The 26,682-nt window shown below is 40.2% G+C and overlaps 4 protein-coding genes across 6 annotated transcripts in view; 3 read left to right on the top strand and 1 right to left on the bottom strand.

Moving 5' to 3' along the window:
• LOC306934574 (AP2-associated protein kinase 1-like) overlaps positions 1 to 9,547 on the top strand; it is a 36,764-nt gene extending 27,217 nt beyond the window's left edge. Inside the window, exons 20-21 of the mRNA XM_079517193.1 lie at positions 246 to 335; positions 6,631 to 9,547. Coding sequence (XP_079373319.1) covers positions 246 to 335; positions 6,631 to 7,511 — 971 coding nt within the window. The 3' untranslated portion in view covers positions 7,512 to 9,547. The remainder of the gene's footprint in view (positions 1 to 245; positions 336 to 6,630) is intronic.
• Positions 9,548 to 13,258: 3,711 nt separating this feature from the next.
• Positions 13,259 to 17,849, top strand: med22 (mediator complex subunit 22). Of its 3 annotated transcripts, none has more exons than XM_079517086.1 (5): positions 13,259 to 13,455; positions 13,625 to 13,782; positions 13,922 to 14,002; positions 14,281 to 14,489; positions 17,022 to 17,849. In XM_079517086.1, exons 2-5 carry the CDS (start codon positions 13,663 to 13,665, stop codon positions 17,212 to 17,214), a joined length of 603 nt encoding a protein of 200 aa, XP_079373212.1. In that variant the 5' UTR covers positions 13,259 to 13,455; positions 13,625 to 13,662; the 3' UTR covers positions 17,215 to 17,849. The 3 variants fall into 3 exon arrangements, with proteins under 3 accessions (XP_079373212.1, XP_079373213.1, XP_079373214.1); XM_079517087.1 differs by having other exon boundaries at positions 13,662 to 13,782; XM_079517088.1 differs by lacking the exon at positions 17,022 to 17,849 and having other exon boundaries at positions 14,281 to 16,569.
• A 540-nt stretch (positions 17,850 to 18,389) lies between these two features.
• Positions 18,390 to 21,605, bottom strand: cUnh9orf78 (chromosome Un C9orf78 homolog). Its single transcript, XM_079517084.1, has 9 exons — positions 21,360 to 21,605; positions 20,971 to 21,030; positions 20,842 to 20,890; positions 20,655 to 20,725; positions 20,112 to 20,192; positions 19,753 to 19,950; positions 19,457 to 19,593; positions 19,246 to 19,356; positions 18,390 to 19,088 (listed from the first exon to the last, which is right to left on the bottom strand). The coding sequence occupies exons 1-9, from the start codon at positions 21,434 to 21,436 to the stop codon at positions 18,988 to 18,990; spliced, it is 885 nt and encodes a 294-aa protein (XP_079373210.1). The 5' UTR covers positions 21,437 to 21,605; the 3' UTR covers positions 18,390 to 18,987.
• A 134-nt stretch (positions 21,606 to 21,739) lies between these two features.
• nfu1 (NFU1 iron-sulfur cluster scaffold homolog) lies at positions 21,740 to 26,543 on the top strand. The gene is made up of 8 exons (XM_079517085.1): positions 21,740 to 22,014; positions 23,623 to 23,729; positions 23,822 to 23,957; positions 25,281 to 25,347; positions 25,453 to 25,570; positions 25,661 to 25,724; positions 25,818 to 25,992; positions 26,114 to 26,543. The coding sequence occupies exons 1-8, from the start codon at positions 21,956 to 21,958 to the stop codon at positions 26,150 to 26,152; spliced, it is 765 nt and encodes a 254-aa protein (XP_079373211.1). The 5' UTR covers positions 21,740 to 21,955; the 3' UTR covers positions 26,153 to 26,543.
• Positions 26,544 to 26,682: the final 139 nt, after the last annotated feature.

Below are 26,682 nucleotides of genomic sequence, written 5' to 3' on the forward strand. Positions count from 1 at the left end.
ACGTGCATTTCGTCTAATGTGATATGTGATGAGTAGAGTACATCTAATGAGACCATAAACAGACCCTTGACTCATTTGTAGAAGAGCCAAAAGCCACATAAAGTGCATGGCTTTTAAGCATTGGGACTGCCCTGGCTGCAACTATTTTGTTAGAAACTCCTTGCATCCTCCTTCCCGTTTGCTCTTTTTCTGGGCTGCATTTTATCTTCCCGCCTCCGCCTTTACTTCCTCTTCCTTCGTCGCAGACTCTGCTTTCCTCATGTCGGGTGGGGAGAAGGGCACTGAGGACGAGTTTGATCCCATTCCTGTGCTCATCTCCAAAACCTCCAACCAAGGTAAGCAGGCTAGCATAATACAGAGATGAGCACCTTCCCATTAGGCTTGGCTGATATCCCAAATTTGAGTCCTTGAGTCAACATATTGCGATATTCAATATCGTGTGTGTGTGTGTGTGTGTGTGTGTGTGTGTGTGTGTGTGTGTGTGTGTGTGTGTGTGTGTGTGTGTGTGTGTGTGTGTGTGTGTGTGTGTGTGTGTGTGTGTGTGTGTGTGTGTGTGTGTGTGTGTGTGTGTGTGTGTGTGTGTGTGTGTGTGTGTGTGTGTGTGTGTGTGTGTGTGTGTGTGAGAGATATGTGAATAACATATCCATACATACAGTATATGGTATCAAATATCGCAATGTTCGATTATTGGCCCAAGCCTACTTCCCACACCTGCTAAAGCCTAGGGTTAGAAGCCTCCCTCCTCAGGCAGCGCATCCGCCACATAAAGATGAATGATGAGCCCTTCATTCAGAAAGCGCTAACATCATCAGTGTTCATGCTGTGGCCATTGATGTGAAGCTGATGATGGGAGATGTCTTGGATGACATTACAGCTTTTCATCCACTCAAGCTCTCACATCAGTGAGCTCTCTCACATTCCCTTAGTTATTGCCAGTGTCACGCCGCCAGGGATCCTTCCACTTTGCACGTGTTTGGCTCTTGATCGTTTGTCTGACTATTTATAGCCAAAAATGGGATTGGACAAAGAATAGAATACAGCAATCGCCTCTCAAAGTTAGGATGTATACGTTCTTCTACTCTCTCCCTGAAATGATGCAGCTGTATTAAGATAACACCCAGCTTACTCTCTATCTCTGTCTTTCTCTTCCTTACCCCTGTTTGTCATATGCATCTTTCTGTTCATCATCCTGACCTCATCAACTCTTCACCTTTACGGTCTATGTTAATATTACTTATTCTTTTGCTTGTTTTTCACGCTCTTACACTCCCTTGGCATTTCCATGTCCATCTCTCTCTGTCTGTCTTTCTTTTCCTCTCTTTCTTGCACGTTTCAGGTGGTCACTCGCGCAGCAACAGTGGCAGTTCAGAGTCCAGCATCCCCAACATGGCCCGCTCTCTCCTGCTGGTGGATCAGCTCATCGACCTATAGGGGTTGTGGGAGAGAGGTTGAAGGGGCGGTGTGCAATCGTAACAAAGGGGGATAGAGATGGGGGAAGCAGAGGCACTTTGGTTTGATTTATACTTCATCGCACGACCCTTTTGATGAGTGTCATTCTGCAAAAATACGTACTTTTTGTTGAGCAAGTGTCGTACGATATTGTATAAATTTGCCTTTATTGTAGCACCTTACAAGGTGAAGCTGAGGAGCCAGCATATATTGGTTCAGTGGAACCGCTCTCTTTATGTGCCTCCTTGGCTTCAACTCCATCTCAACTTGCCTGATAAGCTCATTTTCAAACATCGGGCTGGTCATTGACATTTCCATTCTGGAAACAGTAAGGCGAATTTAGACTTTGTCGTACAACAAGTGTTTGACAAAAATTTGGTATTTTTCAGTATTGAAAATACGTCATTTTTGTTGGCCCAATGGGTTGTGCAAAAAGGACTAAATGAACCTGTATATTAACCCCTTGGCACTTGTCTGCTTCTGTCCTGGCTGCTGCTTCTGTCCATGCTTTCCTCATACTGTCAATCATTGGGCTCATCCAGTGTGCTGCCATGGGGATCACCCAGCATTACATGTCCATATTATCTGGCTCAACCCCACTACATTGTGTTCGCTGTATTTGTATCCGTATCAGGGTTGGCGCTTTACCCCTACAAACCACCTTTCGGCAAACTCATATGTGTCATGGGTCTGACTGTAGCATGATCAGTGCAATGCTTTAACCCTCCTGGATAATTTACTGCACTTCTTGCATTAGCTTAGAATATTAGCTTTAGCTGAACATGCGTAGTGAATGCCTTCAGGAGGCTAACTATGGACCAGGCAACATGCGTAGTGAATGCCTTCAGGAGGCTAACTATGGACCAGGCAACAACACACCCAGAGTGTGTTCAAAGTGAATTATCGCTATCGGCTGCTTGCATTGATTGGACTATGGCCATAAACTAGGAAGTGACCAATGCTATTGTTGTCGTTCACTGCAACACTAGAACAACGAATGTTCTGCTGCTTTTCAAATGGTTTAGATTAATGCAATCTCAATGCACACATGGAATCTGTGCCATTTATTGTTGTCAAATCATTTGAATTCTATATAACTATTCCGAGATACACCCAAATAGTAAGTGTGTGATGTTTGCTTTAGTTAGGCTGATCTTTGACGCAGTGTAGAAATTGCATTTTTGCCCTACATGTAATTTTGTTGTTACCTCATTGTGGCTCTTGAGCTGGTGTTTCTTTTCCTGGTAGTGTAGCCTTGGAAACTACCAATTATAATGAAACATTGAAATCATGAAAACTGAGGAAACCAATATGAATCATTTGAATTTGCTGACTAATGTTCTGTGACTTTGGTCATGGCAGCACACATGACCATCACCTACAATGCATGTTAAAACTATGAAGGACTTGGATGGGCTTTTTTTGTGAATGGGTTTGGATCAATATCTTTATCTTCTTTGCTGTCCCATTGGCAAGAAAAGTGGAAAGAAAAGGGATGGTAAACATGCCAAAGTTAGATAGAGATGTTTCGAGGTGTGCCAGCTTTGCCAAAATTGCCATTATGTCTGGTCTCAGGGTCTGTGAAGTTGAGAACATTGTTTCTGTACGCCACTATCGAGAGCAAGAGGGAATGCGTTCCATCCATTTATGCAGTGTAGGTTTGATCAGACAGACTGTACATTGTGCTGTCTCCTCTTTAACCACATCAATCCTAGCATCCCTATTTTGGGCATGTCATATTAAGTGAACATTTGGCAAAAAAGAACAGATCTACAAGCTCACAACGTCTTGCGATGTGTTATTGGCTTGTAGATCTGCTATGATCGTCATTTGACATGCAATAAAGTATAATGGGATTTGTGGTTTATGTGTGATGTTGCACATGTTTACTCCCTCTCCCTTTCCTATTCACATCCTCTCTGTCTTGTACTTATCTTATCCCTCTCCTCTTGTACCACATTTCCTTGAAGTCGCTTCCCCCTACAGTAGATCAGAGTAATATTCATTTCCATTCTGGAAAGATATTCTTATCCATTCCTTTGTATATAAAACCACTGTTTAGATTTCCGCAATTGTCCCTGGCAGCACTAGTAAAGTAGACTACAAAGTGTTCAATATGTAGAAGCATTTCATATATCATGGTATGAATACATGTGACATGATAGAAAATTAGAATCATGATGAATGTATGAAGTGCGTATCAATATGAAAAGTACAAAATATAAGTTTTTATTTCTCTGTATTATTTGCTAAGCTGTATTTTATAAGTGTGTTTAAGAGTGCAATGATGAGTCCTCTTTTGTCCAAAGTCCTTTTGTCTATTTCTCCATTCATGTCACAGTCTGAACATCAGTTATCCTAATCTGTAGGTGCAACTCTGTTCTTGTGACTAATCTCATTGGGTATTTTAGTATTTTAAGCACTCGTTTCAAATTATTTTCATAATGTTAACGATTTGACTTTAAGTTGCATGACTGGAATAGGTTTCCGCAACATCTTGGAAACTCTCACTCTCAGTGCAAGGCAGAGCTTATGACGGAAAATGATTCTTGATATCTCTGATCCTGTAGCCCTTGGGTTCCTCTGCTCATAAGCTGAGCAGAGCCACATGTGAATCTTACAAACCAACTAACTGTACAACAAAAGGGTTTTCCTTCTATGATATGATGGATTATAAATCCTTAAACCCAGTGAGCATTCCCTTTTCATTTGAATTGCCTTCAGCCCAGATGAAAGTCACAAAACGTCCTTGGCATAGCAGAAGTTACCTTGTATAGTGCATATCACATCAGTTACTGAATATATCAGAAATTACACTGACACAGTACAGTACCAGAACATGCATTTAACTGTTTCCTAAACTTGTAAATGTGTTAAAAGCATAACTTTCCATTGAGATGTAACCATTACTATATGCTTTAAGTTAAAGTTATTTCTTCCTTTGTGAAATGAATAATGGTTCTATTCTCGCTTCCTCTCAATGCCATATAGATGGTTTCATGTCAGTGCAATCATGTTGTTTTTAAACAAGCGACTGACTGTAGCCTATATTGACAGAGATAATCCCACAAGACAATTTATCCCATTATAATTTTATTTCCAGATTCATAATGTCACAATAATTGCTCATAACTAGCTGACCTAAGTAAGTAATTCGACTGACGAGCAAGGCTTTGCTTAGTTTATATCCAGGAAATGGAAATAAAGTTAATTGCTTGAAACGTATTAGCTGTTTGGAACCGTCTACATTTTTAAGGTTAGTCACAGACATTGGCCTGTGGGTCATTATAAGAATTGCATCAATTATGCGACAAATAATTGGTCACTAAAACTATGCTTTTATTTTGTTTTTCACAAGTAATGTTGAACAGTGCAGTCATTTGCAGGTTTTGGTGTGGCTAACCTATGCAATTCTTCAATAACAAAAATACAATATTCTTAGACACCACAGTGCTGTATTCTGTAGAGTTCTAGCCTTGCCCGTATAGTCTTGTGTTGCTGTGTGGAACCGATGTACCTAGTGTGTTGGTTGGGTTTAAACAGTGACCGATATAATTACTTCGATTATTTCAAAAGTTACATGATTTGGCAGAAAATGTCCATAATATGTCAAAGCAGAGTTATTATCCAGTGTGTACTTATATTTTTATGAATTGAGGGGAAAAAATATTAAAAACAAAATGATAAGGGAATAAAACTTGTAAATGTGAATGTAACTTCAGTCTCTTTGGTCTTTCTGTATTGATTGTTCTACCAAAGAAAGCAGGGGCTTGCAGTCTTTGTTTTTGGTCTATTTTGAATATTCTGAATTGAATTAGTATTCCGATTTATTTCCTTTAACCCATCTGTCATTTTAGATTTTAGTGTTGTCTATTCAAAAATAGCAAACTCACTTTGTCACTTTGTGTCGGACTGCGAGCTTGTACATCTGCTATTTTTGAACTTTAAAAAAAAAAAAAAAACGAAAGTACATTACTGATTTAGAAGGCATTTGTAGAATCGGCCTCAAGTCTTTATGATTTAACTGATCATTCCCTTGGTCAGTCATGTCAAAATGTAGTCTAATCCTACTTTATGGTAGCAGCTAGGACCTCTATCTCACTAGCCAAGGTTGCCCAATTGATCAACCTTGGTGATGACAACACCCAGAGAGAATAATGTGTCTCACTTTGTTATGGTGTATCAACACTTAAAGGGACATACCAGTGTTTTCATTTTTATGATTACAGGATATATTGCCCATATTGAATCATTCAACTAATCTTGATATTTTCTCTAATTTACAACCCACCCACATCGCTTTACAATATGTTTTTTAAGGTTAAATTACTATCAACTGTCCATGTTATCGCTTTCTATCTGGAATTCCATCTGTATTCTGATTTTGTGACATCTGCTTTCCAAGGGAAAACAAAGTACCTCTTTGATTTTAAGCAACAATACAACTTGGTATGCTAAGCAGGAACAATGTGGTCCTAGCCCTAGTGTTTGAACTGAAAGCTGGTGCTTTCCTTTAATGGCTGCCACTAACCATCTTCCCTAGAGCTGCCAGTTAACAGCTGCTGCCCACACTGCTGAGGTAAGACTGTTCTGTCTCTGCTCCTGTGTCTGTCCCCGGCTTCTAACAATATTGTGATTCCAGTGAGTGCTTTGGCTTCTTGTTTCCATTGACCTACTCACTCCTCTCTGAGCTCCTTCCTTGTTCAACAGTGTCTGCTCCAACCCCCTATATCCAAACCGTCACCCTTGCTACTTTTTTGACTGTGTGCTCCAGGCTGAGCAAGGCAGGTTTTGCTGATGGTTGAGTAAATGTGCATAGAGGATTATGCAGCTGTTGAGAAAGCAATTTGCTGAAACAAGGTAATTTTATGTTGTAGTGGTAGTGATGGCTCGTCTTGTCTGTGTTGTGTTAGTAGTTCTGTAGAGTAGTAGAGTATGTCTAGTGTTTTTGTTGAACTTACGGTCACTTGTGACTGTAAGGTCACGTCCATCGATTGCTTAGTGTTAATAGCTGTTAACACATTGTGATATATATAAGCTTTGATGGACAGCTGCACTTAATACTGATGGAACTGTAGGGTGAGGTGTCTTGTAAGTGAGATTTATGTGTTAAATACTAGAAGATACCTGAAAATGTGTTTCCTTTCTTTAATTGATTGTTTTGCCTTTTCTCTGCTGCAGAACTAAAAGGGGAGAGTAACGGGTATACTGTGCTCAGCGAGCAGAGTGAGGCGGCTGCACCGGTATTAGAGGCTGAAGCAGATGAGGGCTGTGTTCACTCTAGCGAGGAAGAAGAGGACGAAATGGAGGAAGAGGAAGAAGAGCAGGAGGAGGAAGCTGAGATGGAAGAACAGCACAGCCGGGGAGCAGCAGAGTGTGAGGCAGGAACCCATGACTGCAGTGGCTCCAGACCATTGCTACTAGACTCTGAAGATGAAGAGGAACAAGGGCCTGAGTTATGCCACCAACCATCACAGCACTCTGTATTACCAATACAAGAATCTGCTGACTTCCATCCAGATGCTCCAAACACTTTTGCTCAGAATCATTCGCAGCAGGCACCCCAACCGACAAGGGGTACAGATGCAGTTCCAGATGTCTTCTCTAAAGCCCCATTTCGGATTGCACAAGATGAAGCGAGCGATGTGTTTGCCAATGCTCCGTTCTCCCGTGCCCCCTCCGCAACGCCACACAACATGGATGTGTTCATGCAGGCTCCTTTTGGGAGGAAGAAGGAGGCTACAGCAGTCGATAGTATGTCACCTCAGCCCAAGACCCATCCGTACACTCATCCCGCTGTTGCTCACTCGATAACACCTGAACAAGCAGTGCTTGGACAGGTTGCCCCACAACCATTCCTGGCCAAATATTCTCGACACTTTGAGGGACCTTTGCCCCAGCAGCCTGTAGCAGCTCATAGGGTCGTTTCTAATGTGAGCAGACAAGCGGCTGTGGGTTCGGTGGCTGTTGGTCCGCTTCACTCGTGGACCTCAGAGGTGGGTGCTGTAGACCCATTTGTTTCCGCGCCCTTTCACCTTAAGGTTCCACAAGAAAAGCCCTAAAGGAAGGCACAGATAAGGGCTGTATGTATTGGAGCCATTAAATTATGCACATCAAAACAGGCACACTGCATGCTGTCACCAGCACTTTGGCTGGACTGCAGGCCTTTGTGGATCTCAGTCTTAGATGGCTCGATTTAGTTTTAATAGTAGTAGATGGTCTTCACTATACTTAAATGCTGCAATAGGATAAGGAAGTTGACGTCAGTCCCAGGCTCCAGCTGGCTTTCTTTTTTCTTTTCTTTTTTTCTTGTCCTTTTCATTAATATCATGAAGTGTCACGCAACCTTCGGTACGCACTCAGAGGATTATGGTAGTCAATATTTGTTTCTTTTCCTGCCTACCTCAGTTACAGTATGACATATCCGCTCTTAAATATTGCTCAGTTAGGGACTAATTTATCTCAACGTTTTGGCAGTTTAGCTTCCTGGACATTTGAGCTTTACTGTGAAACTGTACCTTTAGAGTGACATTGCCACATTAAACTTCCATGTCTCTGAAACAAGTTTCTAAAAATGGAAGTGCTGAGCTTGGTCAGCTCATATGATTATAACTTGACAAAGGCTTAAAATGAAGAAGAAAAAAGCCCTTATAGCACTTGTAATTTGCGAAGCTATGATACAGGCTCGTGTCTCATTAATTCATAGGAATTTAACTGCAATTATATTACCTTTCTTATGCTATCCGATCCCACTGAATACTCCTCTTCCCTTTGTCTCAGTATTTAGGATGAAAAGCATTGCATCTGAACAGTACTGTTATACCCAATATTTCTACCTTAATCAGATGCTGGATAATAAACGGATACATTTCACACAATAATGTTTAATGTTTGAAATTGTACTTCCTCAGTGTCAGTCTAACTTGTCTGTCATGTGTATTGTGTTGTGTTTATGGTTCCTGCCCTGTGTGTGATGACAATGTTAACATAGGGCTTATTCTACATTACATGCCAGCTTTATATGAATGCACTACATACCCAATACAGTCAAATAATTCCTGTTATATCTTGTGTAGTTCTTAAAATGTACTTTAATTTGTTGCTTCTTTTTTGCTTTACAGTCAGTCAATCAGTTTTTAGGGTTCTGCTAAAACTCACTGTCTCTCTCTCACTCACACACACACACACACACACACACACACACACACACATTATTCACAACATGGCTGCCATTTTGTTGTATGCTTCCTAATTAGCCGATGCATTTACTGGATCATATTTTTGCACTCGCAATGACAACCAAATGCTTCTGAACAATCATGTTCCTTTTGCTGTCTCTTTTGTGCACATCAACAGCCTTTTTTGTTTTGTTTTTACATCTTTGTTTATTACGCCCATCTCTGAATTTGTGCTGGCTGGCTGGTCGTGATTACCAAGCACCTGAAGTGAAAACATGCACAAATAAAATAACTTCCTCTAACTAAACCAATGCTTGCCTTCAGCATCGTGCAATTAACTACAGCTCTTGTGCTTCATGTTATGATGCAGAGGATTGTAATTATCACAGTTGAGCCCTCATAGTGGCGAGTCTTATTTCTTTCTTTCCTTCTTTTTTCTTTTCCTCCTTTTAAAAAAATAACCTTTTAATTTGAAAATGTTGTTGCCTTTTACCTTTGAAGTCTTGAGGCACTTTTTCCACCCCTACATGGCACATTCAAGAATGGACTACCAAAACAATTCATGTCAAAGTGTGATCTTTCATTCCTTCCTTGTGTTAACATGTAAATCATCTTCTTGTTGGAGTGTACAATCTTTTATAAATGCTTACTTATGTCACTCAATCTCTATAAATGAAGGTTGCACAAAGCCGCTGACAAACTGTCAAGTCAGATTCTAGGAGTGTTTTGATTATAACACACATGAGGTTTATATAAAATTATTTTGACAAGTCTGTCAAATAAGAAACTTATCGCAGACTTGACAGCTTCAGATGCTGTACCCTCTATAGCACTCATTATGAAAATACTTGAGTCATGCTGCAAAGCTTGCCTTGAAAACTGTAATGTCATAAGGAAAATATTAAATGAATGTAAAACAAGCAAAAGAACAGTACGCGTGTGTCTCATTTAAACTTGAGTTCGGGGTTTTAAACGAGGGTGTGTGAATTGACCACTAGAGGTCAGTATATAAACAGTTTGGTCATCTGAAATTGAACGCGATCGAGGGTGCTTAAAACAACTTTCACATTAGGTATACATTGATCGTTTTGTTTTTTTGTTCAGTTTGTAGAATGGGTATAGTTCAAACGAAAGTACAGGTCAATACAAAAACTGCTACTGAGGATATAACCAGAAAAAGCACTTAAACTTCTTTACAAAAGGGTCCTCCATTTTCAATTCATCAGGTTACTTTGGTGACGCGAGGTTAGGTTTAGATCATAGCTCTAGATTAGAACAAAGTTATAAGGTCAATAACAATGACGTTACGTGTGTACGTTCCCTGAGTCCAGGATATTTATTTGTATTTATTCAAGCGGAACCAATCACTTCGTCTGTGAAAACACGGTTCCTACCAACTAGTAGGGGAGCCTATCACTTTCCGTGATTTTGGAATGTTAATTTTTGGAGACAGGTATATCTTGATTCTTGGGGTTACCAGAATGCCAAAAAAACATGTCTCCAATTTTTTATGTCAGGTTTAGCATGTTTAATTAGCATAATTAGCTAATAAATTGTCAAAAACGGAAATGGCAATAACTTTGCTTCTAGGTAACTTATAAAGGTGATCTAAGAGTCTGAGTCCATGTTTGTGATGTCCAGAAATGCATCTGTTACCATTGTGAAGTCATACAAGCTTTCCTAATTAGCATAATTTCATAAATTATGCAAAAACGAGGTGAACATCAGCAAATTGCTGCATGTTTTACTTTTAGTCAACTTTGAAAGCTTCTCACAGACTCCATGTGTATGTTTACAACTCCAGGAATAATTATCATCCTATGAATAAATCATGCAACCTTTTGTCTATGTAATAATTATGTAATAATCACACCAAAACCAGAAATAGCTATATTTCGTTGCTTTAAGTTAATTAATAAATGTGATCTTACAGACAGTAAGTCTGTTTGCATGTCTAGAAAATATTCTCTTTCCATAACTAGGATATGCAACCTTTCCATTATTAGCTTTATATATATATATATATATATATATATATATATCCCTCATAAAATAAAGAACAATATGAGAAATGGTCACAGAATTATCACATGATTTTTATTCTAATATTTACAGAAAGTTTTGAAAACACATTTAATTGAAGGGTCTTCGTCATCGTCAATCCCCATCAGATGTGCCTTGTTTACATTACCACACACCTCTAATCATCGGCCCTACACATGCACATCTCAGAGCAGTTCAAATTTTGAGATCGACAAGAACAATGTGATATGCACTGTGATTTCTTGCAGACACATTTTATCAGTTGGGTAATGGTGGCTGGGCCGTGGGTATCCCGTGTTGTGACTGGCACCAGTTGATCTCCCTCAGCCTCCCATCCATTTTTAGTTTCTGGTGGCATCTGTGGGTTAGGTACGTGGTCCTGATCCCATACCATTGCCTGATAATATGCATGGGTAATGGCTTGATTTAATGCTGCTTGTGTAGGTGGCAGCTTCTCGGCTTCTAATTGTTTCTTTGTGAATAACCTCCACCTGAGCTCATCAACATCCACAGGATTTGTACCGGGCTCGTACAGCTGGCAAACAAATGCTTCAATCTTTTTTGACAGTTGTACCCTTCCAGCTAAGAGTGTAACTGTCATAGATGGAATGGCATTGGTACAGGCAATGGGAAAGCCACCATGGATCAAGACATGTTCCCAGTAAGCTGACCACTCCATAGCCACACTGGACAGGAAGACCAAAGAACATAGTGAGATCCATGTAGTATTTGACCGACGCCAGGGTGGAAAGCCCCGGGCCCCTACCACTTATCATGTGGAAGACAACACACCGATAGGGAAGTGTCAGAAAAACAGTTCTTGTCAGGTATCAGCACCAAAGATGAGCTGACTGTCTTATCTTGCTAAGAAAGCCCTCCAACACTTCCAGATGAAACCCAATGTTTTTATAATCACGTCAAGGCAGGCTGTCCACTCAAACTCTATCGATGTAAAACATCTCCACAGCGTACAGGAAGAGGCTGACACAAGGATAATCCTGCACAGCCTGGATGCTGTCCGAAGAGGGGCAACACAGCTCTACATTGAGTCCCCTGACACTGATGTCTTTGTTCTTACAATACGACGGTACCATCAGCTGTGCAAGGACATCTATTTCATCACCGGTGTGGGGAACAAAAAACGTATCATCGCTGGAGCCAGTAGTGCAGGCACTGGGTAAAACGAGGACTTCAGCCTTACCAGGGTTCCATGCCGTCTCTGGAGCTGATCAGACAGCTCCAGGGAATTTAACCTGTTGGCCAGGTCTAAACAGGTGTCCTGTGGAGGTGGTATCTGCAGTTGCTACTGTATATACTATGAGCTACAAAAAGGCTCAGTTCTGACGCAGCACGTACCTAACCCACAGATGCCACCAGCAACTGAATATGGATGGGAGGCTGAGGGAGCTCAACTGGTGCCAGTCACAACACGGGATACCCACGGGCCAGCCACCATTACCCAACTGATCAAATGTGTCTGCAAGAAATCACAGTGCATCACATTGTTCTTGTCGATCTAAAATTTGAACTGCTCTGAGATGTGCATGTGTGGGGCAGATGATTAGAGGTGTGTGGTAAGCAAGGCACATCTGTTGGGGATTGACGATGACGACGAAGATGGAGACCCTTCAATTTTCAAAACTTTCTGTAAATATTAGAATAAACAATCTGATAATTCTGTGACCATTTCCCATGGTCACAGACGGGCCTGCCCCAAAGTTATTAGTTCTCAACAGGCCCGAAAATTAAATTAGATCTCTATATGGAGCTGACCTGTTCTGACATTCCATATGTTGATCTGACCTCATCAAACCCTGTACACTCAAGACACGCTCCATATATGGCCAGTTCAGAATACATTCCATATGTTGATCTGACCCCCCATGCCAAAGCACCAGCACTCGCCCAGCAGTCTGTCATGACCCAGGCAGATATGTTGATCTGACCCCCCATTCCAAAGCACCAGCACTCGCCCAGCCCTTTAGTGCGAGGTCGCTTCTAATATTTTCTAGACATGCAAACAGACTTACACTGTCTGTAAGATCATGCGTATTAATTAACTTAAAGCAAAGAAATACAGCTATTTCTGGTTTTGGTGTGATTATTACATAATTATTACATAGACAAAAGGTTGCATGATTTATTCATAGGATGATAATTATTCCTGGAGTTGTAAACATACACTTGAAGTCTGTGAGAAGCTTTCAAAGTTGACTAAAAGTAAAACATGCAGCAATTTGCTGATGTTCACCTCGTTTTTGCATAATGTATGGCAATTATGCTAATTAGGAAAGGTTGTATGACTTCACAATGGTAACAGATGAATATCTGGACATCACAAACATGGACTCAGACTCTTAGATCACCTTTATAAGTTACCTAGAAGCAAAGTTATTGCCATTTCCGTTTTTGACAATTTATTAGCTAATTATGCTAATTAAACATGCTAAACCTGACATAAAAAATTGGAGACATGTTTTTTTGGCATTCTGGTAACCCCAAGAATCAAGATATACCTGTCTCCAAAAATTAACATTCCAAAATCACGGGCATCAAAATTTGATTGATAGGCTCCCCTACTAAACTGTCGGTCGGACTCAGAAGTCGGAACGGAAACGGAAATGGAGAAAAGCAATAGTGCACACCACCATAGGTTTATATATATCTATGGTGCACACTTCACGCTTTGCTGTTTTAATTCCTAACGGCTCTAATACTGGCACGGCTCTGGTTAATTCTAACAGAGTTACAAAGTAACGCAATCAATCCGACTATGCAATAGGAGGTACGTATTATATAATTGTGTAAAATAGTAGCTTACGCGTTTTACATTTGCTCGAATAGCCAGTATATATTTGCTTGCCATGTCCGTTTCTTTTGTGCAATCATTGAATTGAATGGACGTGATCTCTTGTCTGATTGTGATGCCCATGTCCTGGATGTGTTTACTACAGTCGGGTAAAGTTAGCTCCGTTGCCGTCTCCTGCGCAGGATGGCTACTCAGAGAGTCTCACAGAGCAAAGAGACGCTCCTCCAGAACTACAATAAAAGACTTAAGGATGACATCAGATCCATTCTGGATAACTTCACAGAAATAATCAAAACGGCAAAGGTACCGTACTGAGTCGTCCTCTTTAACACAGATTATTTTTTACTTAATCTGGCACTGGCACTCCTTTCTGTCTCGCTTTGATACCAGCTGTTGTCTACAGGTATATAGATTAATGTTTTGGTAAACGTATTTCCAACAGATCGAAGACGAAACGCAGGTTGCTCGAGCCACCCAAGCGGAGCAAGACCATTATGAGATGCACGTTAGAGCGGCCAACATTGTAAGTATTTTTAACATGTGATTCTTATGCAAGAGACACGCAATACATAGGACCAAGGGAAGGGTTTTATTTATCCCCTTTCGGAACCATGCATCATTTGTTTGTATTTGGGATGACTGTATACTGTCATCCCAAATGCAAAAAAGAAAAGGTATAGTGTTCCGAAAGGGGCTTGCTTTGATTATGCTTTTATGTGTATACCGGTGTCCTGGGTACTCTTATTCCTTTTACCCAAATCAAATGGATACTATCTTTCTCTTTCTCTGTTGCTGTGACAGGTGCGTGCGGGTGAGTCGCTGATGAAGCTGGTCTCCGACTTGAAGCAGTTCCTGATTCTGAACGACTTCCCTTCTGTAAACGATGCGATCAGCCTCCAGAACCAGCATCTCCGCTCACTGCAGGAGGAGTGTGACAAGAAACTCATAAATCTCCGCGACGAGATCGCCATCGACCTGTACGAGCTAGAGGAAGAATATTACTCATCCAGGTACAAGTAGGCTCATACAGGCCTTATTCCCAATGCTCCTCCATAGCATCGTGCTGTTCTTGTACCTTGTTCGTTCACCACCAAGCCTCGTGTAAGATGTAATATCTTACCCCATTCCTTGCCCGAAAACCTTAATACTGTGGTAACCTCAAATTTAGTTTAATACAAGCTACCATTTGCCACATTTTCAAATAAGTGATATTGACTTCGTGGTATCATGCAAAACACAACATGCCACCAGGTTATATCTTCTTCATGGTGTACTTGATGATCGAGTGCCTTCATTTTATTATACGTGATGTTGTGTATTATTGTCAATAGTAGACCTTATATTTGCTGGATATCGTGATTTAAAGGGACATGCCACTGAATATTTGCATATAAATATGTCTATGGACATTTGTCTAAGACTGTATAATTTTCCTTTTCTCAGCACTTATTATTCCTCCTAACCTGTTAATTTGGAAATAAGTGGCAATGGTAAAAAATATTATATATATATACATATACATACACACTACTCAATATCTGGATACATTTACCACAGCACTTACTTAGAACCACCAAAGGTAAGACAAATTACGTTTTGAATTTTGTTCAAATTCTGTCAATGGCTGTGGGCTTTACATGGTGAAGACTTGACAGTTTTGACGTTTTCTTTGGTATCTATCCTGGGAGATATAAACTCAGCACACAAAGTTCAGAAACTTAACTTTGGTCCATTATTTCTCCACTTTAATAATACCAAGTGGTATTGTATTTTATATCATACTAATTGTTGATTAGTCATAGCTATAGCTTGTAAGCATTGTGCATTCGTGGAATGAGCAACACAGCTAAACATGTGGGTAGCGCCTCCAAAACAATTAGTTGGTATTCAACCCTTGCTTTGAGTTGTGTCAGTGGATTGGATGATTGCACTCTCCCACAGTAATAAGGAAAAAACAACACATATTGGCCATTTTTACACTTTATTAATTTTACACTCAGTGTTATAGAACTCAGTAGCGGGTGTAAGAAAGGTACCACCTCATGCTCACCAACCTAGGCACATTTTTCTGTGGGATGGCATCCCATTCCTCAACCAGGTTTTGTTGCAAGTCATCCAATGTGGTTCTGTTGGTCACTCTAGTCTAGCACGTACAGCACACCCAAGCTGATCTCAAGTGTTCAATTAGGTTGAGGTCTGGACTTACCCTAACACTGAGAAATTAATAAAGTGTAAAAATGGCAAATTGTTTTGTTCCTTATTACTGCGTGAGAGTGCAATCATCCAATCCAATAAGCAACTCAAAGCAAGGGTCAATACCAACCACTTTCCATTGTGGCAATGTTTTGGGAGGCGCTACCCACACGTTTAGCTGCGTTGCTCATTCCACAGACCAAGTTAACTTTCCGAACTTTGTGTGTCGAGTTTAGAAATATTGACTGGACAATTATAGATAAAAGTGTTTGCATAAATTGAGTGGTGTTCTTATTTAATGCACTGATGATGCTATATTATTCATTCCTTAGTTCCTCCAAGGCTAAAACATCTCAGGAGTGAAATGATGACCATGTTGCATGAAATCAGAACAGCTCATTCACAAAATGTCACATTCAAAGTTCGTTAAGGCAATTTCATTAATGGATGTAAAGAGATGGATGGATGTTGGATATGTATCAAGGGAAATCGTGCAATGAAAGCAAATACAATACTTTATGGGGGGTAAACCATGTTCAAGGAACCAAACTGTTAAATAGTATTTTGAAAATGTACATTCATTTTAATACTACATTTTACATACATTTTTAATATTTATATAATGCTATCTAAATTTACAAATATAAAGTGCAAAGCCAGTATGTGTAAGTATGTGTAGACTTATGTATGTTTTCTGTTACTTTCTATTTTTCTCTTAGGTCAAATTTAAAACTAGGCCAGGTGAAACTAATAACGATTCCCAAGGTTTTGTTTTCTGTAAATAGCCTAAATGCAGGTGGCGAATTTTTATAACTTCCTTCCGTCCTTAACCCTCCAGTGACTCTGTATCAGTTATCAGTAGACCCACGACGATTAAGAAATAAAGTAGAAACGAAACAGTTGTAGTTTGTCTAATTTGTTTTTTGTGTAAGAAAGGGCTGAGATTGTCTTTCTTTAAACTGCTTTTAGCATGCTGGATGTAGGGCTCCTTTCTGCCTTGCTGCACTCACTTGTTCTTTCTCTTCTCCACCACCAACTATTGCATAATATTGTACTTTGTATGCAGATTGCAAGCAAAAGCCTAATTTATACTTCGTTGAGTGACGCAGTCGTGCAACGAAATATAAAATTGCCCCTATTAGGCAACGCCAGAACATCTAAGCTTTCTGTTCACACTGGCTGTTTCATGGCCTTGTGGCTAATTCTTGTCTGTCCTCATTTCTTTGGTCCCTTGACAAATTTTTCCATATTCCCCTGAATGTGCTTTTTGTGACTGGGTGCTCTTGTCTGCTCCTTTCTTGCTGTGCTGCGCTGATTCTATGCCTCCTATTGGTTTCTGTTCTGAAAAGCTACAGTCAATGGGACAGTACCGACCTACCCTTGTGTGAGGCCTACCGGCGACGAGACAGTTGGGCCTCCCCAGGTGCCAGCTGTGGTTCTGCCCAGGGGGGCAGAGAAGACGTTGATGGACCTCCCTCACAGGAGACTAACCCACAACACCATCTCAACGGACATGGGACCACATCTACAGAGAAACCTTGAAACACTGGAGATTGGAGAATATCAAGAACAGTTTGGAACATATAAGACCTACATGGTTTGTATATAATAGTACAGCCTAGGTCAGGGTTCAGCATCCTTTTTGACATGAAGTGCCATGCTTTCATTTTCTTAGTCGGTGTGCCATATCCACATGTTAAATTGTTACTCCACATAAAAATGTTTTTCCAACTGATTTTGATTGTCCATAGGTTATACATAACAACCTTTAGAAATATTGGCTGTATGATCATTAGAATAACCCACCTATCTCCCAGACTCCCCACTGTCCCCAGTCAGTTAAGATTGTGGAATTATGGATATCCGGTACGGTCGCCCCTAAACCATCTCGCCCCCCTTTTCCACCGACCTCTCGGTCTGACGGTTCTTGTATTCTTTATGTTTAGGTATAGGGTTAGGTTTGGGCATAGTTTTACTGAGGTTAAGGTTAGGAATACGGTTAGGTTTAACCGTTTATTAATTTATAATTTATTTAGGTTACATTAGGAATACCAGGCCGCGCAGTTCCGCCGGCTGTACGCCCGGGGCGAGTTGGTAAAGGGGCGAGTAGTTTGGTATTCGAATTATGTGCACAATGTAATTTGTGACCGACTGACTAAACTTTTCTTCTTTAAAAACCCTATACACTTGCCAGTGATCCACCCTCCCCTTTGCCAATGTTAGCAGTAGCACCTTTGCCTAAGGTTGCCTACCCCTGGCCTAGGTCATTGCTAGTAATGTCTCTTGGTGTGTTATGTCAAGTTTTTTAAATTGTGTTCACATGAAGGTGGACTGGAATTTAAAGGACAACTTTAGTTTTTTTTCCACCAAGGTTCATGTTTTAGGTTATTAGAGATTAGAGAGAACATAAAAGATGAACGTAAATTTTGTTTCATTGGTCACTTAATTTCGTTCTAGCTATTTGACAGGGGGGCGGGGCATTCGAACATGGGGCTAAATTATATTGTATAGCGATTTTTTTATACTAGACCCCATAAATTTACATCTGGCCACAAAGGAGAATAGAAACATACCATAAATAAGCTGATGATTTCATCCAAATGAACAGGATCACGTGTAAATTTCACATTGCAAATCTTACTCGTCAAAATCTTTATTGGTCAAGTTCCATATTCCTGCTTACATGGCATTGTTCAAAGAATCTCTCATAGCCAGACCATCACTAGCCTGGGTGGGTACCCAGGCTTTTATTTTCATTTGCAGACGACCATTAATGCACTTAACGGTGGTCCTTCATATTGGGTATCAGGATTGTTCAAAGCAGTGAGTGTAGGTTTGTTAGCACTGGTGTTCTGCATGGTTCTACCTCCTACATTGAATTTTAATTTCCTTAGACGTATAATATAGATCTGATCGTCTGGCTATGCGAGACTACCTCATACTGTATATACAAGTTTCAAAAGAGAATTCAAACAATAAAAAATAAAAACGTCTTGGATTTGTGTATTACTAATTGAAGTACAAATTCAGTTATGTTTATTCAAGAATAACTCAACCATCAAAAAGTGAGAGACTTGAAACCTTGATGGTATATTTACTATATTAGATGTCAAAGAGTAAAAAAAAAAGATATATATTCCAAATACATCCAAGTACAAAATAAAATGACAAATTTACAAAAGAAAAAAAAAGGTTCAACTTATTCTGTCAATAGTTGAATTTTGTTTAGCCAGAATACCATCTACAAATTACACCGCTCTTCTATGGATATTAATAGAAAACAGGATGATCATCAGGTTGAATTGTAAATAAGACTCAGTACCGCCGATTCATCTTCTTGAACTTCTCGTAATGGTAGTCATCAGTGGCCTTCTCATTATTAGGACGTTTGCGGTAGTTGGTTGGCTCTGGTGCAACTTATAAAAGATTTAAAGATGGGAGTCATTTTATTAATTCCAGACAGTTCTCCATACAGGTATACCATTGCTTTTAGTCAAGTGTCTGATGTAAGATATAAATGTACTACTGTTAATTGTTGTGAGTGCAGTGTTTGCCTACACAACACTTGCTTACCTTCTGGACCTGGTTTCTCTGTGTCACCCACTCGCAGTGGCCTTGCAATTGGCTCTTCCTTTTTGTGTCTGTGGTGGTGCCTCTGTGGTGCATTCACGTCCTCACGATAGACTTGAGAGAAGGGTTAGAAGTTAGCCAGCCATTTACTTCTTATTTTAAGTTCTTTACAATGCAGAGTTTTACCCAAATTAAAAAAAATGGTCTAACTCACAGCGGTTATGCTGGACATAGTTGACAGCAATGTTAGTGGGTACAAAGGATGTGCCATGGTCCCTCTTCTTGTTTCTCTGCTCTGCCAGGAGCTTTGCTTTTGCTTCCTCTGTAAAGATAATGTTTTTTATCTTTGCGCTAGAAGACAAAATTAAAGAAACAGTGGCATGTAAGTTACATTGGAATCCTTTTGTCAGCTTAAGAGTGGCATAAAATTACTCTCCAAAAACGGGCAAGACTAGAATATGATATGTTAAGTAAGTCATAAACTGGGGCATGCAACACTCTTCCACATACTCGATGCCAAGGTCAACTTCAGGGATTCCACTCAGCATCTGGTTGGACAACATCTCCTCTGTCTTCTTGGCCGAGTTGACCCTGATGTTCTCAGGTAGCTCATACAGTAAGTCCTCTGCATTCTTCACCTTCACCTTCTGTACCTTCTCCTCTACCAACCCCTTCTTCTTTCTTAATTCTGTCTCAATGTATTTCATCCTGAGAGGAAAAACAATGAGTTGGTGGCATATTCTGATTCAAGTTAAGTTTGTGTACAATGCTTGCATTATTTGACTTGTAAGTAATGTATGAGTAATGTATAAACATAAGTACACCAAATCTAAAAAAGATATTTCAAGATAAGGAGAAAATGTGCATACATGTCTGCATCCTCATCTCTTCTATTTGTTTCAGCTGAGAAAGAGGTGCCCAGGCTGAGATCTGAGGTCTCTTCTTCTGTCCTGAAAAGAGAAGACATGATGAAACACACAAATTACATAAGATGGAATGTGCACATCAATGACATTCAGTTACTATAACTCAAAATAAAACACCCACTGGTACCACCGACCCACCTATAGAAATCCTCCTTCTACAGCACTGCCACCAAAGTGTGGAATACCCCGACACCATCCCTTAACAAATGTGGATCACTTTCACTGGCTTATTTCAAAACACTCCTGAAAAGGGAGAGGAAAACTCCCTTTTGCCATAGGTCACTTTTTCTATTTGTTGATATTGTATTTGTTATTTTTATGCTATGTTGATTAATTGAATACATAGGACCACAATGGAAACAAGTCCCCCGGACTTTTCTGTGTTATCCTTTTAGCTCAAATGTCTGAATGTACCTTGTGCTGTTTTACATTTCTGTCTAATGAAGAATTCAGTCAAATCATCAAAACAGTTCCAGGTTTCCTTACATGTCCCTATTCCTGTCCTTTATTTTCTTCATATCCACAACACCTCCTGTCTTCAGTTTAAATGGGTCATCCTGTAAGGTAAGTTTAAAGAAACAATGATGTGTAATTTTAAAATGTGCCAATGAAATGGTTAGACAAAGTTGTTATAAATATTATTACTCAAGTTGGTAAACAACCGGTCACTTACATCAATGTCATCAAGAGGCAGTTTCTCCCCCACCAATAAGGCGGCAACACTATCCAGAAGGAAATGTAAACAATGTTGGTTAATAAAAAAAACATAGTAATGCAGAATAGTAAAAAGGCACCTCTGTACCTGACACCAGTCTGTCTTTTCCGCAAACCCTGTAGTTCTTTTGCCTCATCCACTTTGGCTCTACATGAAGGAGAAAACACATTATGAACATAAACTCAAAAAAGCTTCATAGTGGAGTTCATAACTAATGTTGCGGTAATTGTACAACAAAGCATCGGGATAGATGCAATCATGCAGCAAGGTAAATTATATAACAACCAAGAAAGAATTGAAAATAAGCAAATACAGAAAGAAAAAAAATCCCCAAACTATTTATACAGCAAACAGTATAGCCTCGAGTCGATACCCAGGCTTTCATTACATAAAGTACATCACAGATCCATCCATTCCGTGGCATTTAAAAGGAACCCAAGTGAGCTAGACAAACCGTTGAAGTTAGCATACATTACCTTACTTCTTCTGTTACCTCGTCTTCCTCTAAATCAGACGAACCCCTTCTCTTCCGAAAGTTTCGATTTGAAGGCATCTTTTGATACTTTAATGTGGAGGATTGACTATTTCCAAAACCGTCGCGACTTGCGTATTAGCTATACTCTAAGGTATTAGCCTGGTGACGCGAGGTTGGTCGCAGATTATGTTGGCTCGGGGGGATGATTTAACCGACGTACCATTTTATTTTACCACTTCCGTAAACAGGAATGACGACACAATGCAGAGTTGCAGACCCGCCTTAACATGTGTCTGATTGGCTCCCTGGCATGCATCGTTTTACTGAGGTTAGGTTTAGGGTTAATAGTGTAACCAAAGATTTTTAATATATAAAGATGGGTACCGGTATAAACGAGGGGTATCGTCATTGTGACACGCATCTAATTGACTGGCATCGTCATCGTGACAAGCACCCAGTTGTAGAGATTTAGGGAGAGGTTAGCAGCAAATTTGCAAATTGCTACGCTCCTCGCGAGAGACTCCAGACTCCTACTGGCCAATCACAGCAGGGCTTTCCTAGAACGTTGGTGAACATCACACAAGGATAATAACAAACATGGCGACTTGCAGACAGGTCGGGAGGTTGTTGAGTATTTCGACAAGATTTTCTTATCGGTATGTTTTTGTCAGTATTTGCATTTGTGTTCAATCATGGGATGCAACAGTGTGGACCTTTCCATCAAAGTTTCGCCTTTTGCAAAAGTCTTGTACTCAGTCAGTTGTAATAGCCTACCCTCAGACCCTGGTCAACGTTAGGTAACTTACACGAATTAACTGGAATGACGCAGATAGATTTATAAGTGCATGGTTCTGGCCACAAGCTAGCAACTCTTACATTTTATTTTTAATATCTGGAACTCGGTGTGGGATCGTGGTGATTTTATTTGTTTCTCAGTCGGTAGTGTTAAGTAGCCTTCTCGCATGTCTCTCCCTTCTTTAGGCCTTAGCTTTCCTGTCTCTCAGTCTGTACACTCTAACATATAAATGTACAGCATGAGTTGCAAACAAAATAATCATCATATAAATACAAAGGCTCATGCAGCTGCATGGTTGGTGTTCAAGTTGTTAATTTGTGCTTTCAGAGAGAGCTGGTGTTGTGTAAAAAAATAAATCCCACTCCGCTCACTATCTAACTCACCACTGGCGCTCTCACACTGTGAAGAGACTCAAGAAGAGAGTATAATTTCCCCCTCCCCCTCAGAATCTAACTCACCACCGGTGCTCACATTGAAGAGAGACAGCTAGCCGGGGACAGTGATATATTCTGTAATCTGTACTGTAGCTGGGGGACAGTGACAGGAGGAACAGTGACAGGTACTCTCTTCAATGTGAGCACCGGTGGGGATATTAAAAACATTTCATTTCCCCATACCTTCCACCCAGCATAAACACAATTGCATCACTGCTAATTATAAAGCCTACTTTCCTTAGTGGTGGCTGAGACCCCCACCACACATGTAAAATGTACTTTTTGGCCAGAAAGGGAACGAAAAATCTTGTCTATGAGGTTTTCTCTTGGCAATATCGGTAGAGGGCGCAGTGGAGTAACTAAAAGTATTTTTTATATGTGTGGTGGGGGTCTCAGAGTGCGTCCACTAAGGAAAGTAGGCTTTCTAATTACACAAGCCACCTTTGTATTGGTGAGGAGGTAAAACGTTTTATATTTTCGATACAGATGTGAGGCTGTTCTGCATTTCATGCGATGGCAGGAAGAGAACAGTCCCATAGCCTAAATGCAACGGCAGCCAAAGTGGCAAGTGGACCAGAGCGATATAGAGATATAAAACAGTGTATATATATATACTGCGTCATTCCTGTGTGTGTGTGTGTGTGTGTGTGTGTGTGTGTGTGTGTGTGTGTGTGTGTGTGTGTGTGTGTGTGTGTGTGTGTGTGTGTGTGTGTGTGTGTGTGTGTGTGTGAAACTAAATGGAAGATACAGCTTCAGAATAAATAGCGAATACACAGTTATACATGCTTTTCCTACTGTACATTTCATACCAGAACACTTAGGCCTAGATCACAGGAGGAAATCGGTACCCTATACCAGATCCATGTCTCCCGTCTTAGGTGTTAGGTTTCCTGTCTCTCTACACTCCAGTAGCATAAAATGGCAAACAAAAGAATCATAAAATAAATACAGATGCCACTTGAGGTGTCATGTGGATGCATGGTTGGTGTTCAAGAAAGAATTGCTGGATCTCAATTGTCAATTTGTGCTTTCAGTCTATTAGGATTAGGGCATGGGTGTCAGCGTGCTGGATTGCACTGGGCTTCACAGAACACAGGAGCCAAAAGGAGATGGCCACAGGCACCCTTCTCTCTTATTTCGGGTAGGTAGACCTGACCAGAAAGGTTGTTTTTGTTTTTTTAATGATTAATGCAACATTGAACATTCCTTTCATATTTGTGTATCTCTTCACAGCAAGGACCATGTTTATTCAGACCCAGGACACACCCAATCCAAACAGCTTAAAGTTTCTGCCTGGGTGCTCAGTTCTTGAATCAGGAACAATGGATTTTGCTGCACCTCGTGATGCATTCGGATCTCCTCTGGCCAGGTATAAAATTGTCAAATAGAGGGCTACATAATGAAAAATTCCACCCAGTATTAACAATGCAATGACTTAAGAATAAAATAGATGTACAGTATATACATTAAAAAGAAATGTTTTAATGCACGCATACACACAATTATGTGAGGGGTAAATAAGCAGGAATGGCAACAATTATAGAAATACTGTACCACTCAATAATTGTATGCTTTTTTTTTGGTTGCACATACCATCATCATCATGTTTTTCCATCTATTTTTTGCACATACCAGTTACTTATATTTGCAAATAAAAAAGAAAGCTTTAGTAACTGTATACATTTTGAGAAGGAAACCATTGTAGGGGTTCCTTGAGTATCCCAAATCCATATGGACCCTTACACATGTCGGACTCATCTGGCGAGTGTCTCCCACTCTCCCCCATAAGGGAGCGCTGTAAAAGTTTGAGAACCGTTGCACCTGCTTCGAATGTTATCACCCCTTAATCAAGAGAATGTTCGTGATCAGAAGCTTAGAATACAGATAGAATGTGATAATCACACATACTGGGAAACGTGGAAGTGAAACTATGGGAGCGTTTGCGTTTTGTGACCATGATGGAGGCGTGCCGGCTCTGGTGGCCTTGAGCCACGCGAGGCACCGCCGAGTGAGTCGCCGTGCCAAGTGTTGCGACAGCCACCAGAGCCGACTCAGTGCCGTTCGAGTTGCGTCCCTATAGGCAGAGAATAGTAAATATTAGTACCCCCTAGTTTCCATGCACCGACAATAGTTGGAAATGACACGTCCACCAGTGGGAAACCTTGACCAGGCTACTATGGTGAGTAGGCCAGTATGGCCATACTGGGCCCATAAGATGCATGATAAACGGACATACTGGGCCCATAAGATCGTATGATAACGGTCGAATCCGCTAAAAGAACAGTTTACTGTGCGCATAAAGACCCGAGAACAGGGCGAACACTGACAGCATGTACAGGACCACCAGTGCGCAGAGGTAGCGCTGCATTTAATATCTAAGTTTGCGGCATAATTTTTCCAGGCTGCACGCTGCAGCAGTCATGACATGAGAACGGGACTCTGCTGTGTGTCGGGACAGAAGAACAAGGGGGAACTCGGATCACCGATAACTGCTGCTGACTGTTGCTGTTGTGACCCCCACTGTTGGCTGATGATCGGCAAAGTTTACAAATGCCTTGGTGGTCTTAAATTCCGTGGCACAGTTGACCTTACCTCAAGGCACAACAGTGTGCCATCGCCTGAAATGAGCTTTTAGTGTATTTCGATTTTGACAATTCTGTTTTTTATTTATTTATTTATTTTATTCCTCCAGGCAGTTGTTTAGAATTGATGGAGTGAAGAGTGTTTTCCTAGGCCCTGATTTCATCACTATAACAAAGGTAATATTATACACAGAAACTAGAAAACACGCTAATACACTGTGCATACAATGTTTAATAATACACTATTATAATTTAATCTCATTGAAATCTTTCTGTTTTTAGAGTGATGCAAATATGGAATGGAAAGTAATTAAACCTGATGTATTTGCTGCTATAATGGACTTTTTCACAACCGGACTGCCTGTTATTAACGACGGAACTGTTCCTCGTGAAGATACAGGCAAGGGACACACACAGCCAACACAAATAGAATAGGCCAATATTTTGTATTTTTTTTTAAATATAAATAATAATCACTTTGTCTTTGCAGCACCATCAGATGATGATGATGAAGTGGTTGCTATGATCAAAGAACTTCTAGATACTCGAATCAGGTAGCTAGCTGCTCTTGTAGGTTATATTGTACATAGTTCTACTTAATAAACCCGTCTTTTCCATATAATGATGGTGATGTTAATCCTTGCCAGACCAACTGTACAGGAGGATGGCGGAGATATTGTGTATCGAGGCTTTGAAGACGGCGTTGTAAAACTGAAGCTACAAGGCTCTTGTACAAGTTGTCCTAGTTCCTCACTCACCTTGAAGAGTGGAATTCAAAATATGCTACAGTTCTACGTTCCAGAAGTAGAATCAGTTGAGGAGGTTTGTGACTTCCCAAGAAGATGTCCTATCAACAGTATATTGCATATTACATATTTTTTTAGGGTACTAGAACAATGAATACTCATAATTTCTTATGCATTTTCTTGATTTCCCTCAACAGGTGAAGGATGATGAGGAGGAGGAAATTGCCCAGGCCTGAATCTAAAACCGGAACATCTGAAACGAGAGTCCCTCTAGAGTAGACATGTCTCACTCCATCACCTACTCTAACTACATCCCAGCAATGCACATAATGACCATTTTAAAATGATAGGTTTGTCTACATTATAATAGTTGCAAGAGAATGATCATATTTATCCAGAGACATTCTTGTAAACCTTGATAGTGCTAAGTTCTTAACACACAATTGGTCAGAATACTGAAACACCAGAGAGATTATATCTGAAGAACTCAAATACAGTAGATTTTACTTCACTGTCACACCTGGCTTGAATCCATCAATACAGTAAATAACATATATCATACATAGCATATATTGATGTTTTGTATGAAACATACTTATTCATGTAAATAAACTTTATTGTATATTGGTATGTTGTTAAAATGACTGCTTCTTTATCAGCAAACAGTATATCTGATTACTGTTTGTAGTGTCAGGTTTGAATGGTTTAACGAGGTCTAACTCTAACATTGAATAGAGAAAACATTCTCACTTTATTTGGTGGTACT

This window comes from Electrona antarctica, assembly GCF_951216825.1.
Source record: "Electrona antarctica genome assembly, chromosome: 12".
In the NCBI taxonomy this organism is placed as follows: domain Eukaryota; kingdom Metazoa; phylum Chordata; class Actinopteri; order Myctophiformes; family Myctophidae; genus Electrona; species Electrona antarctica.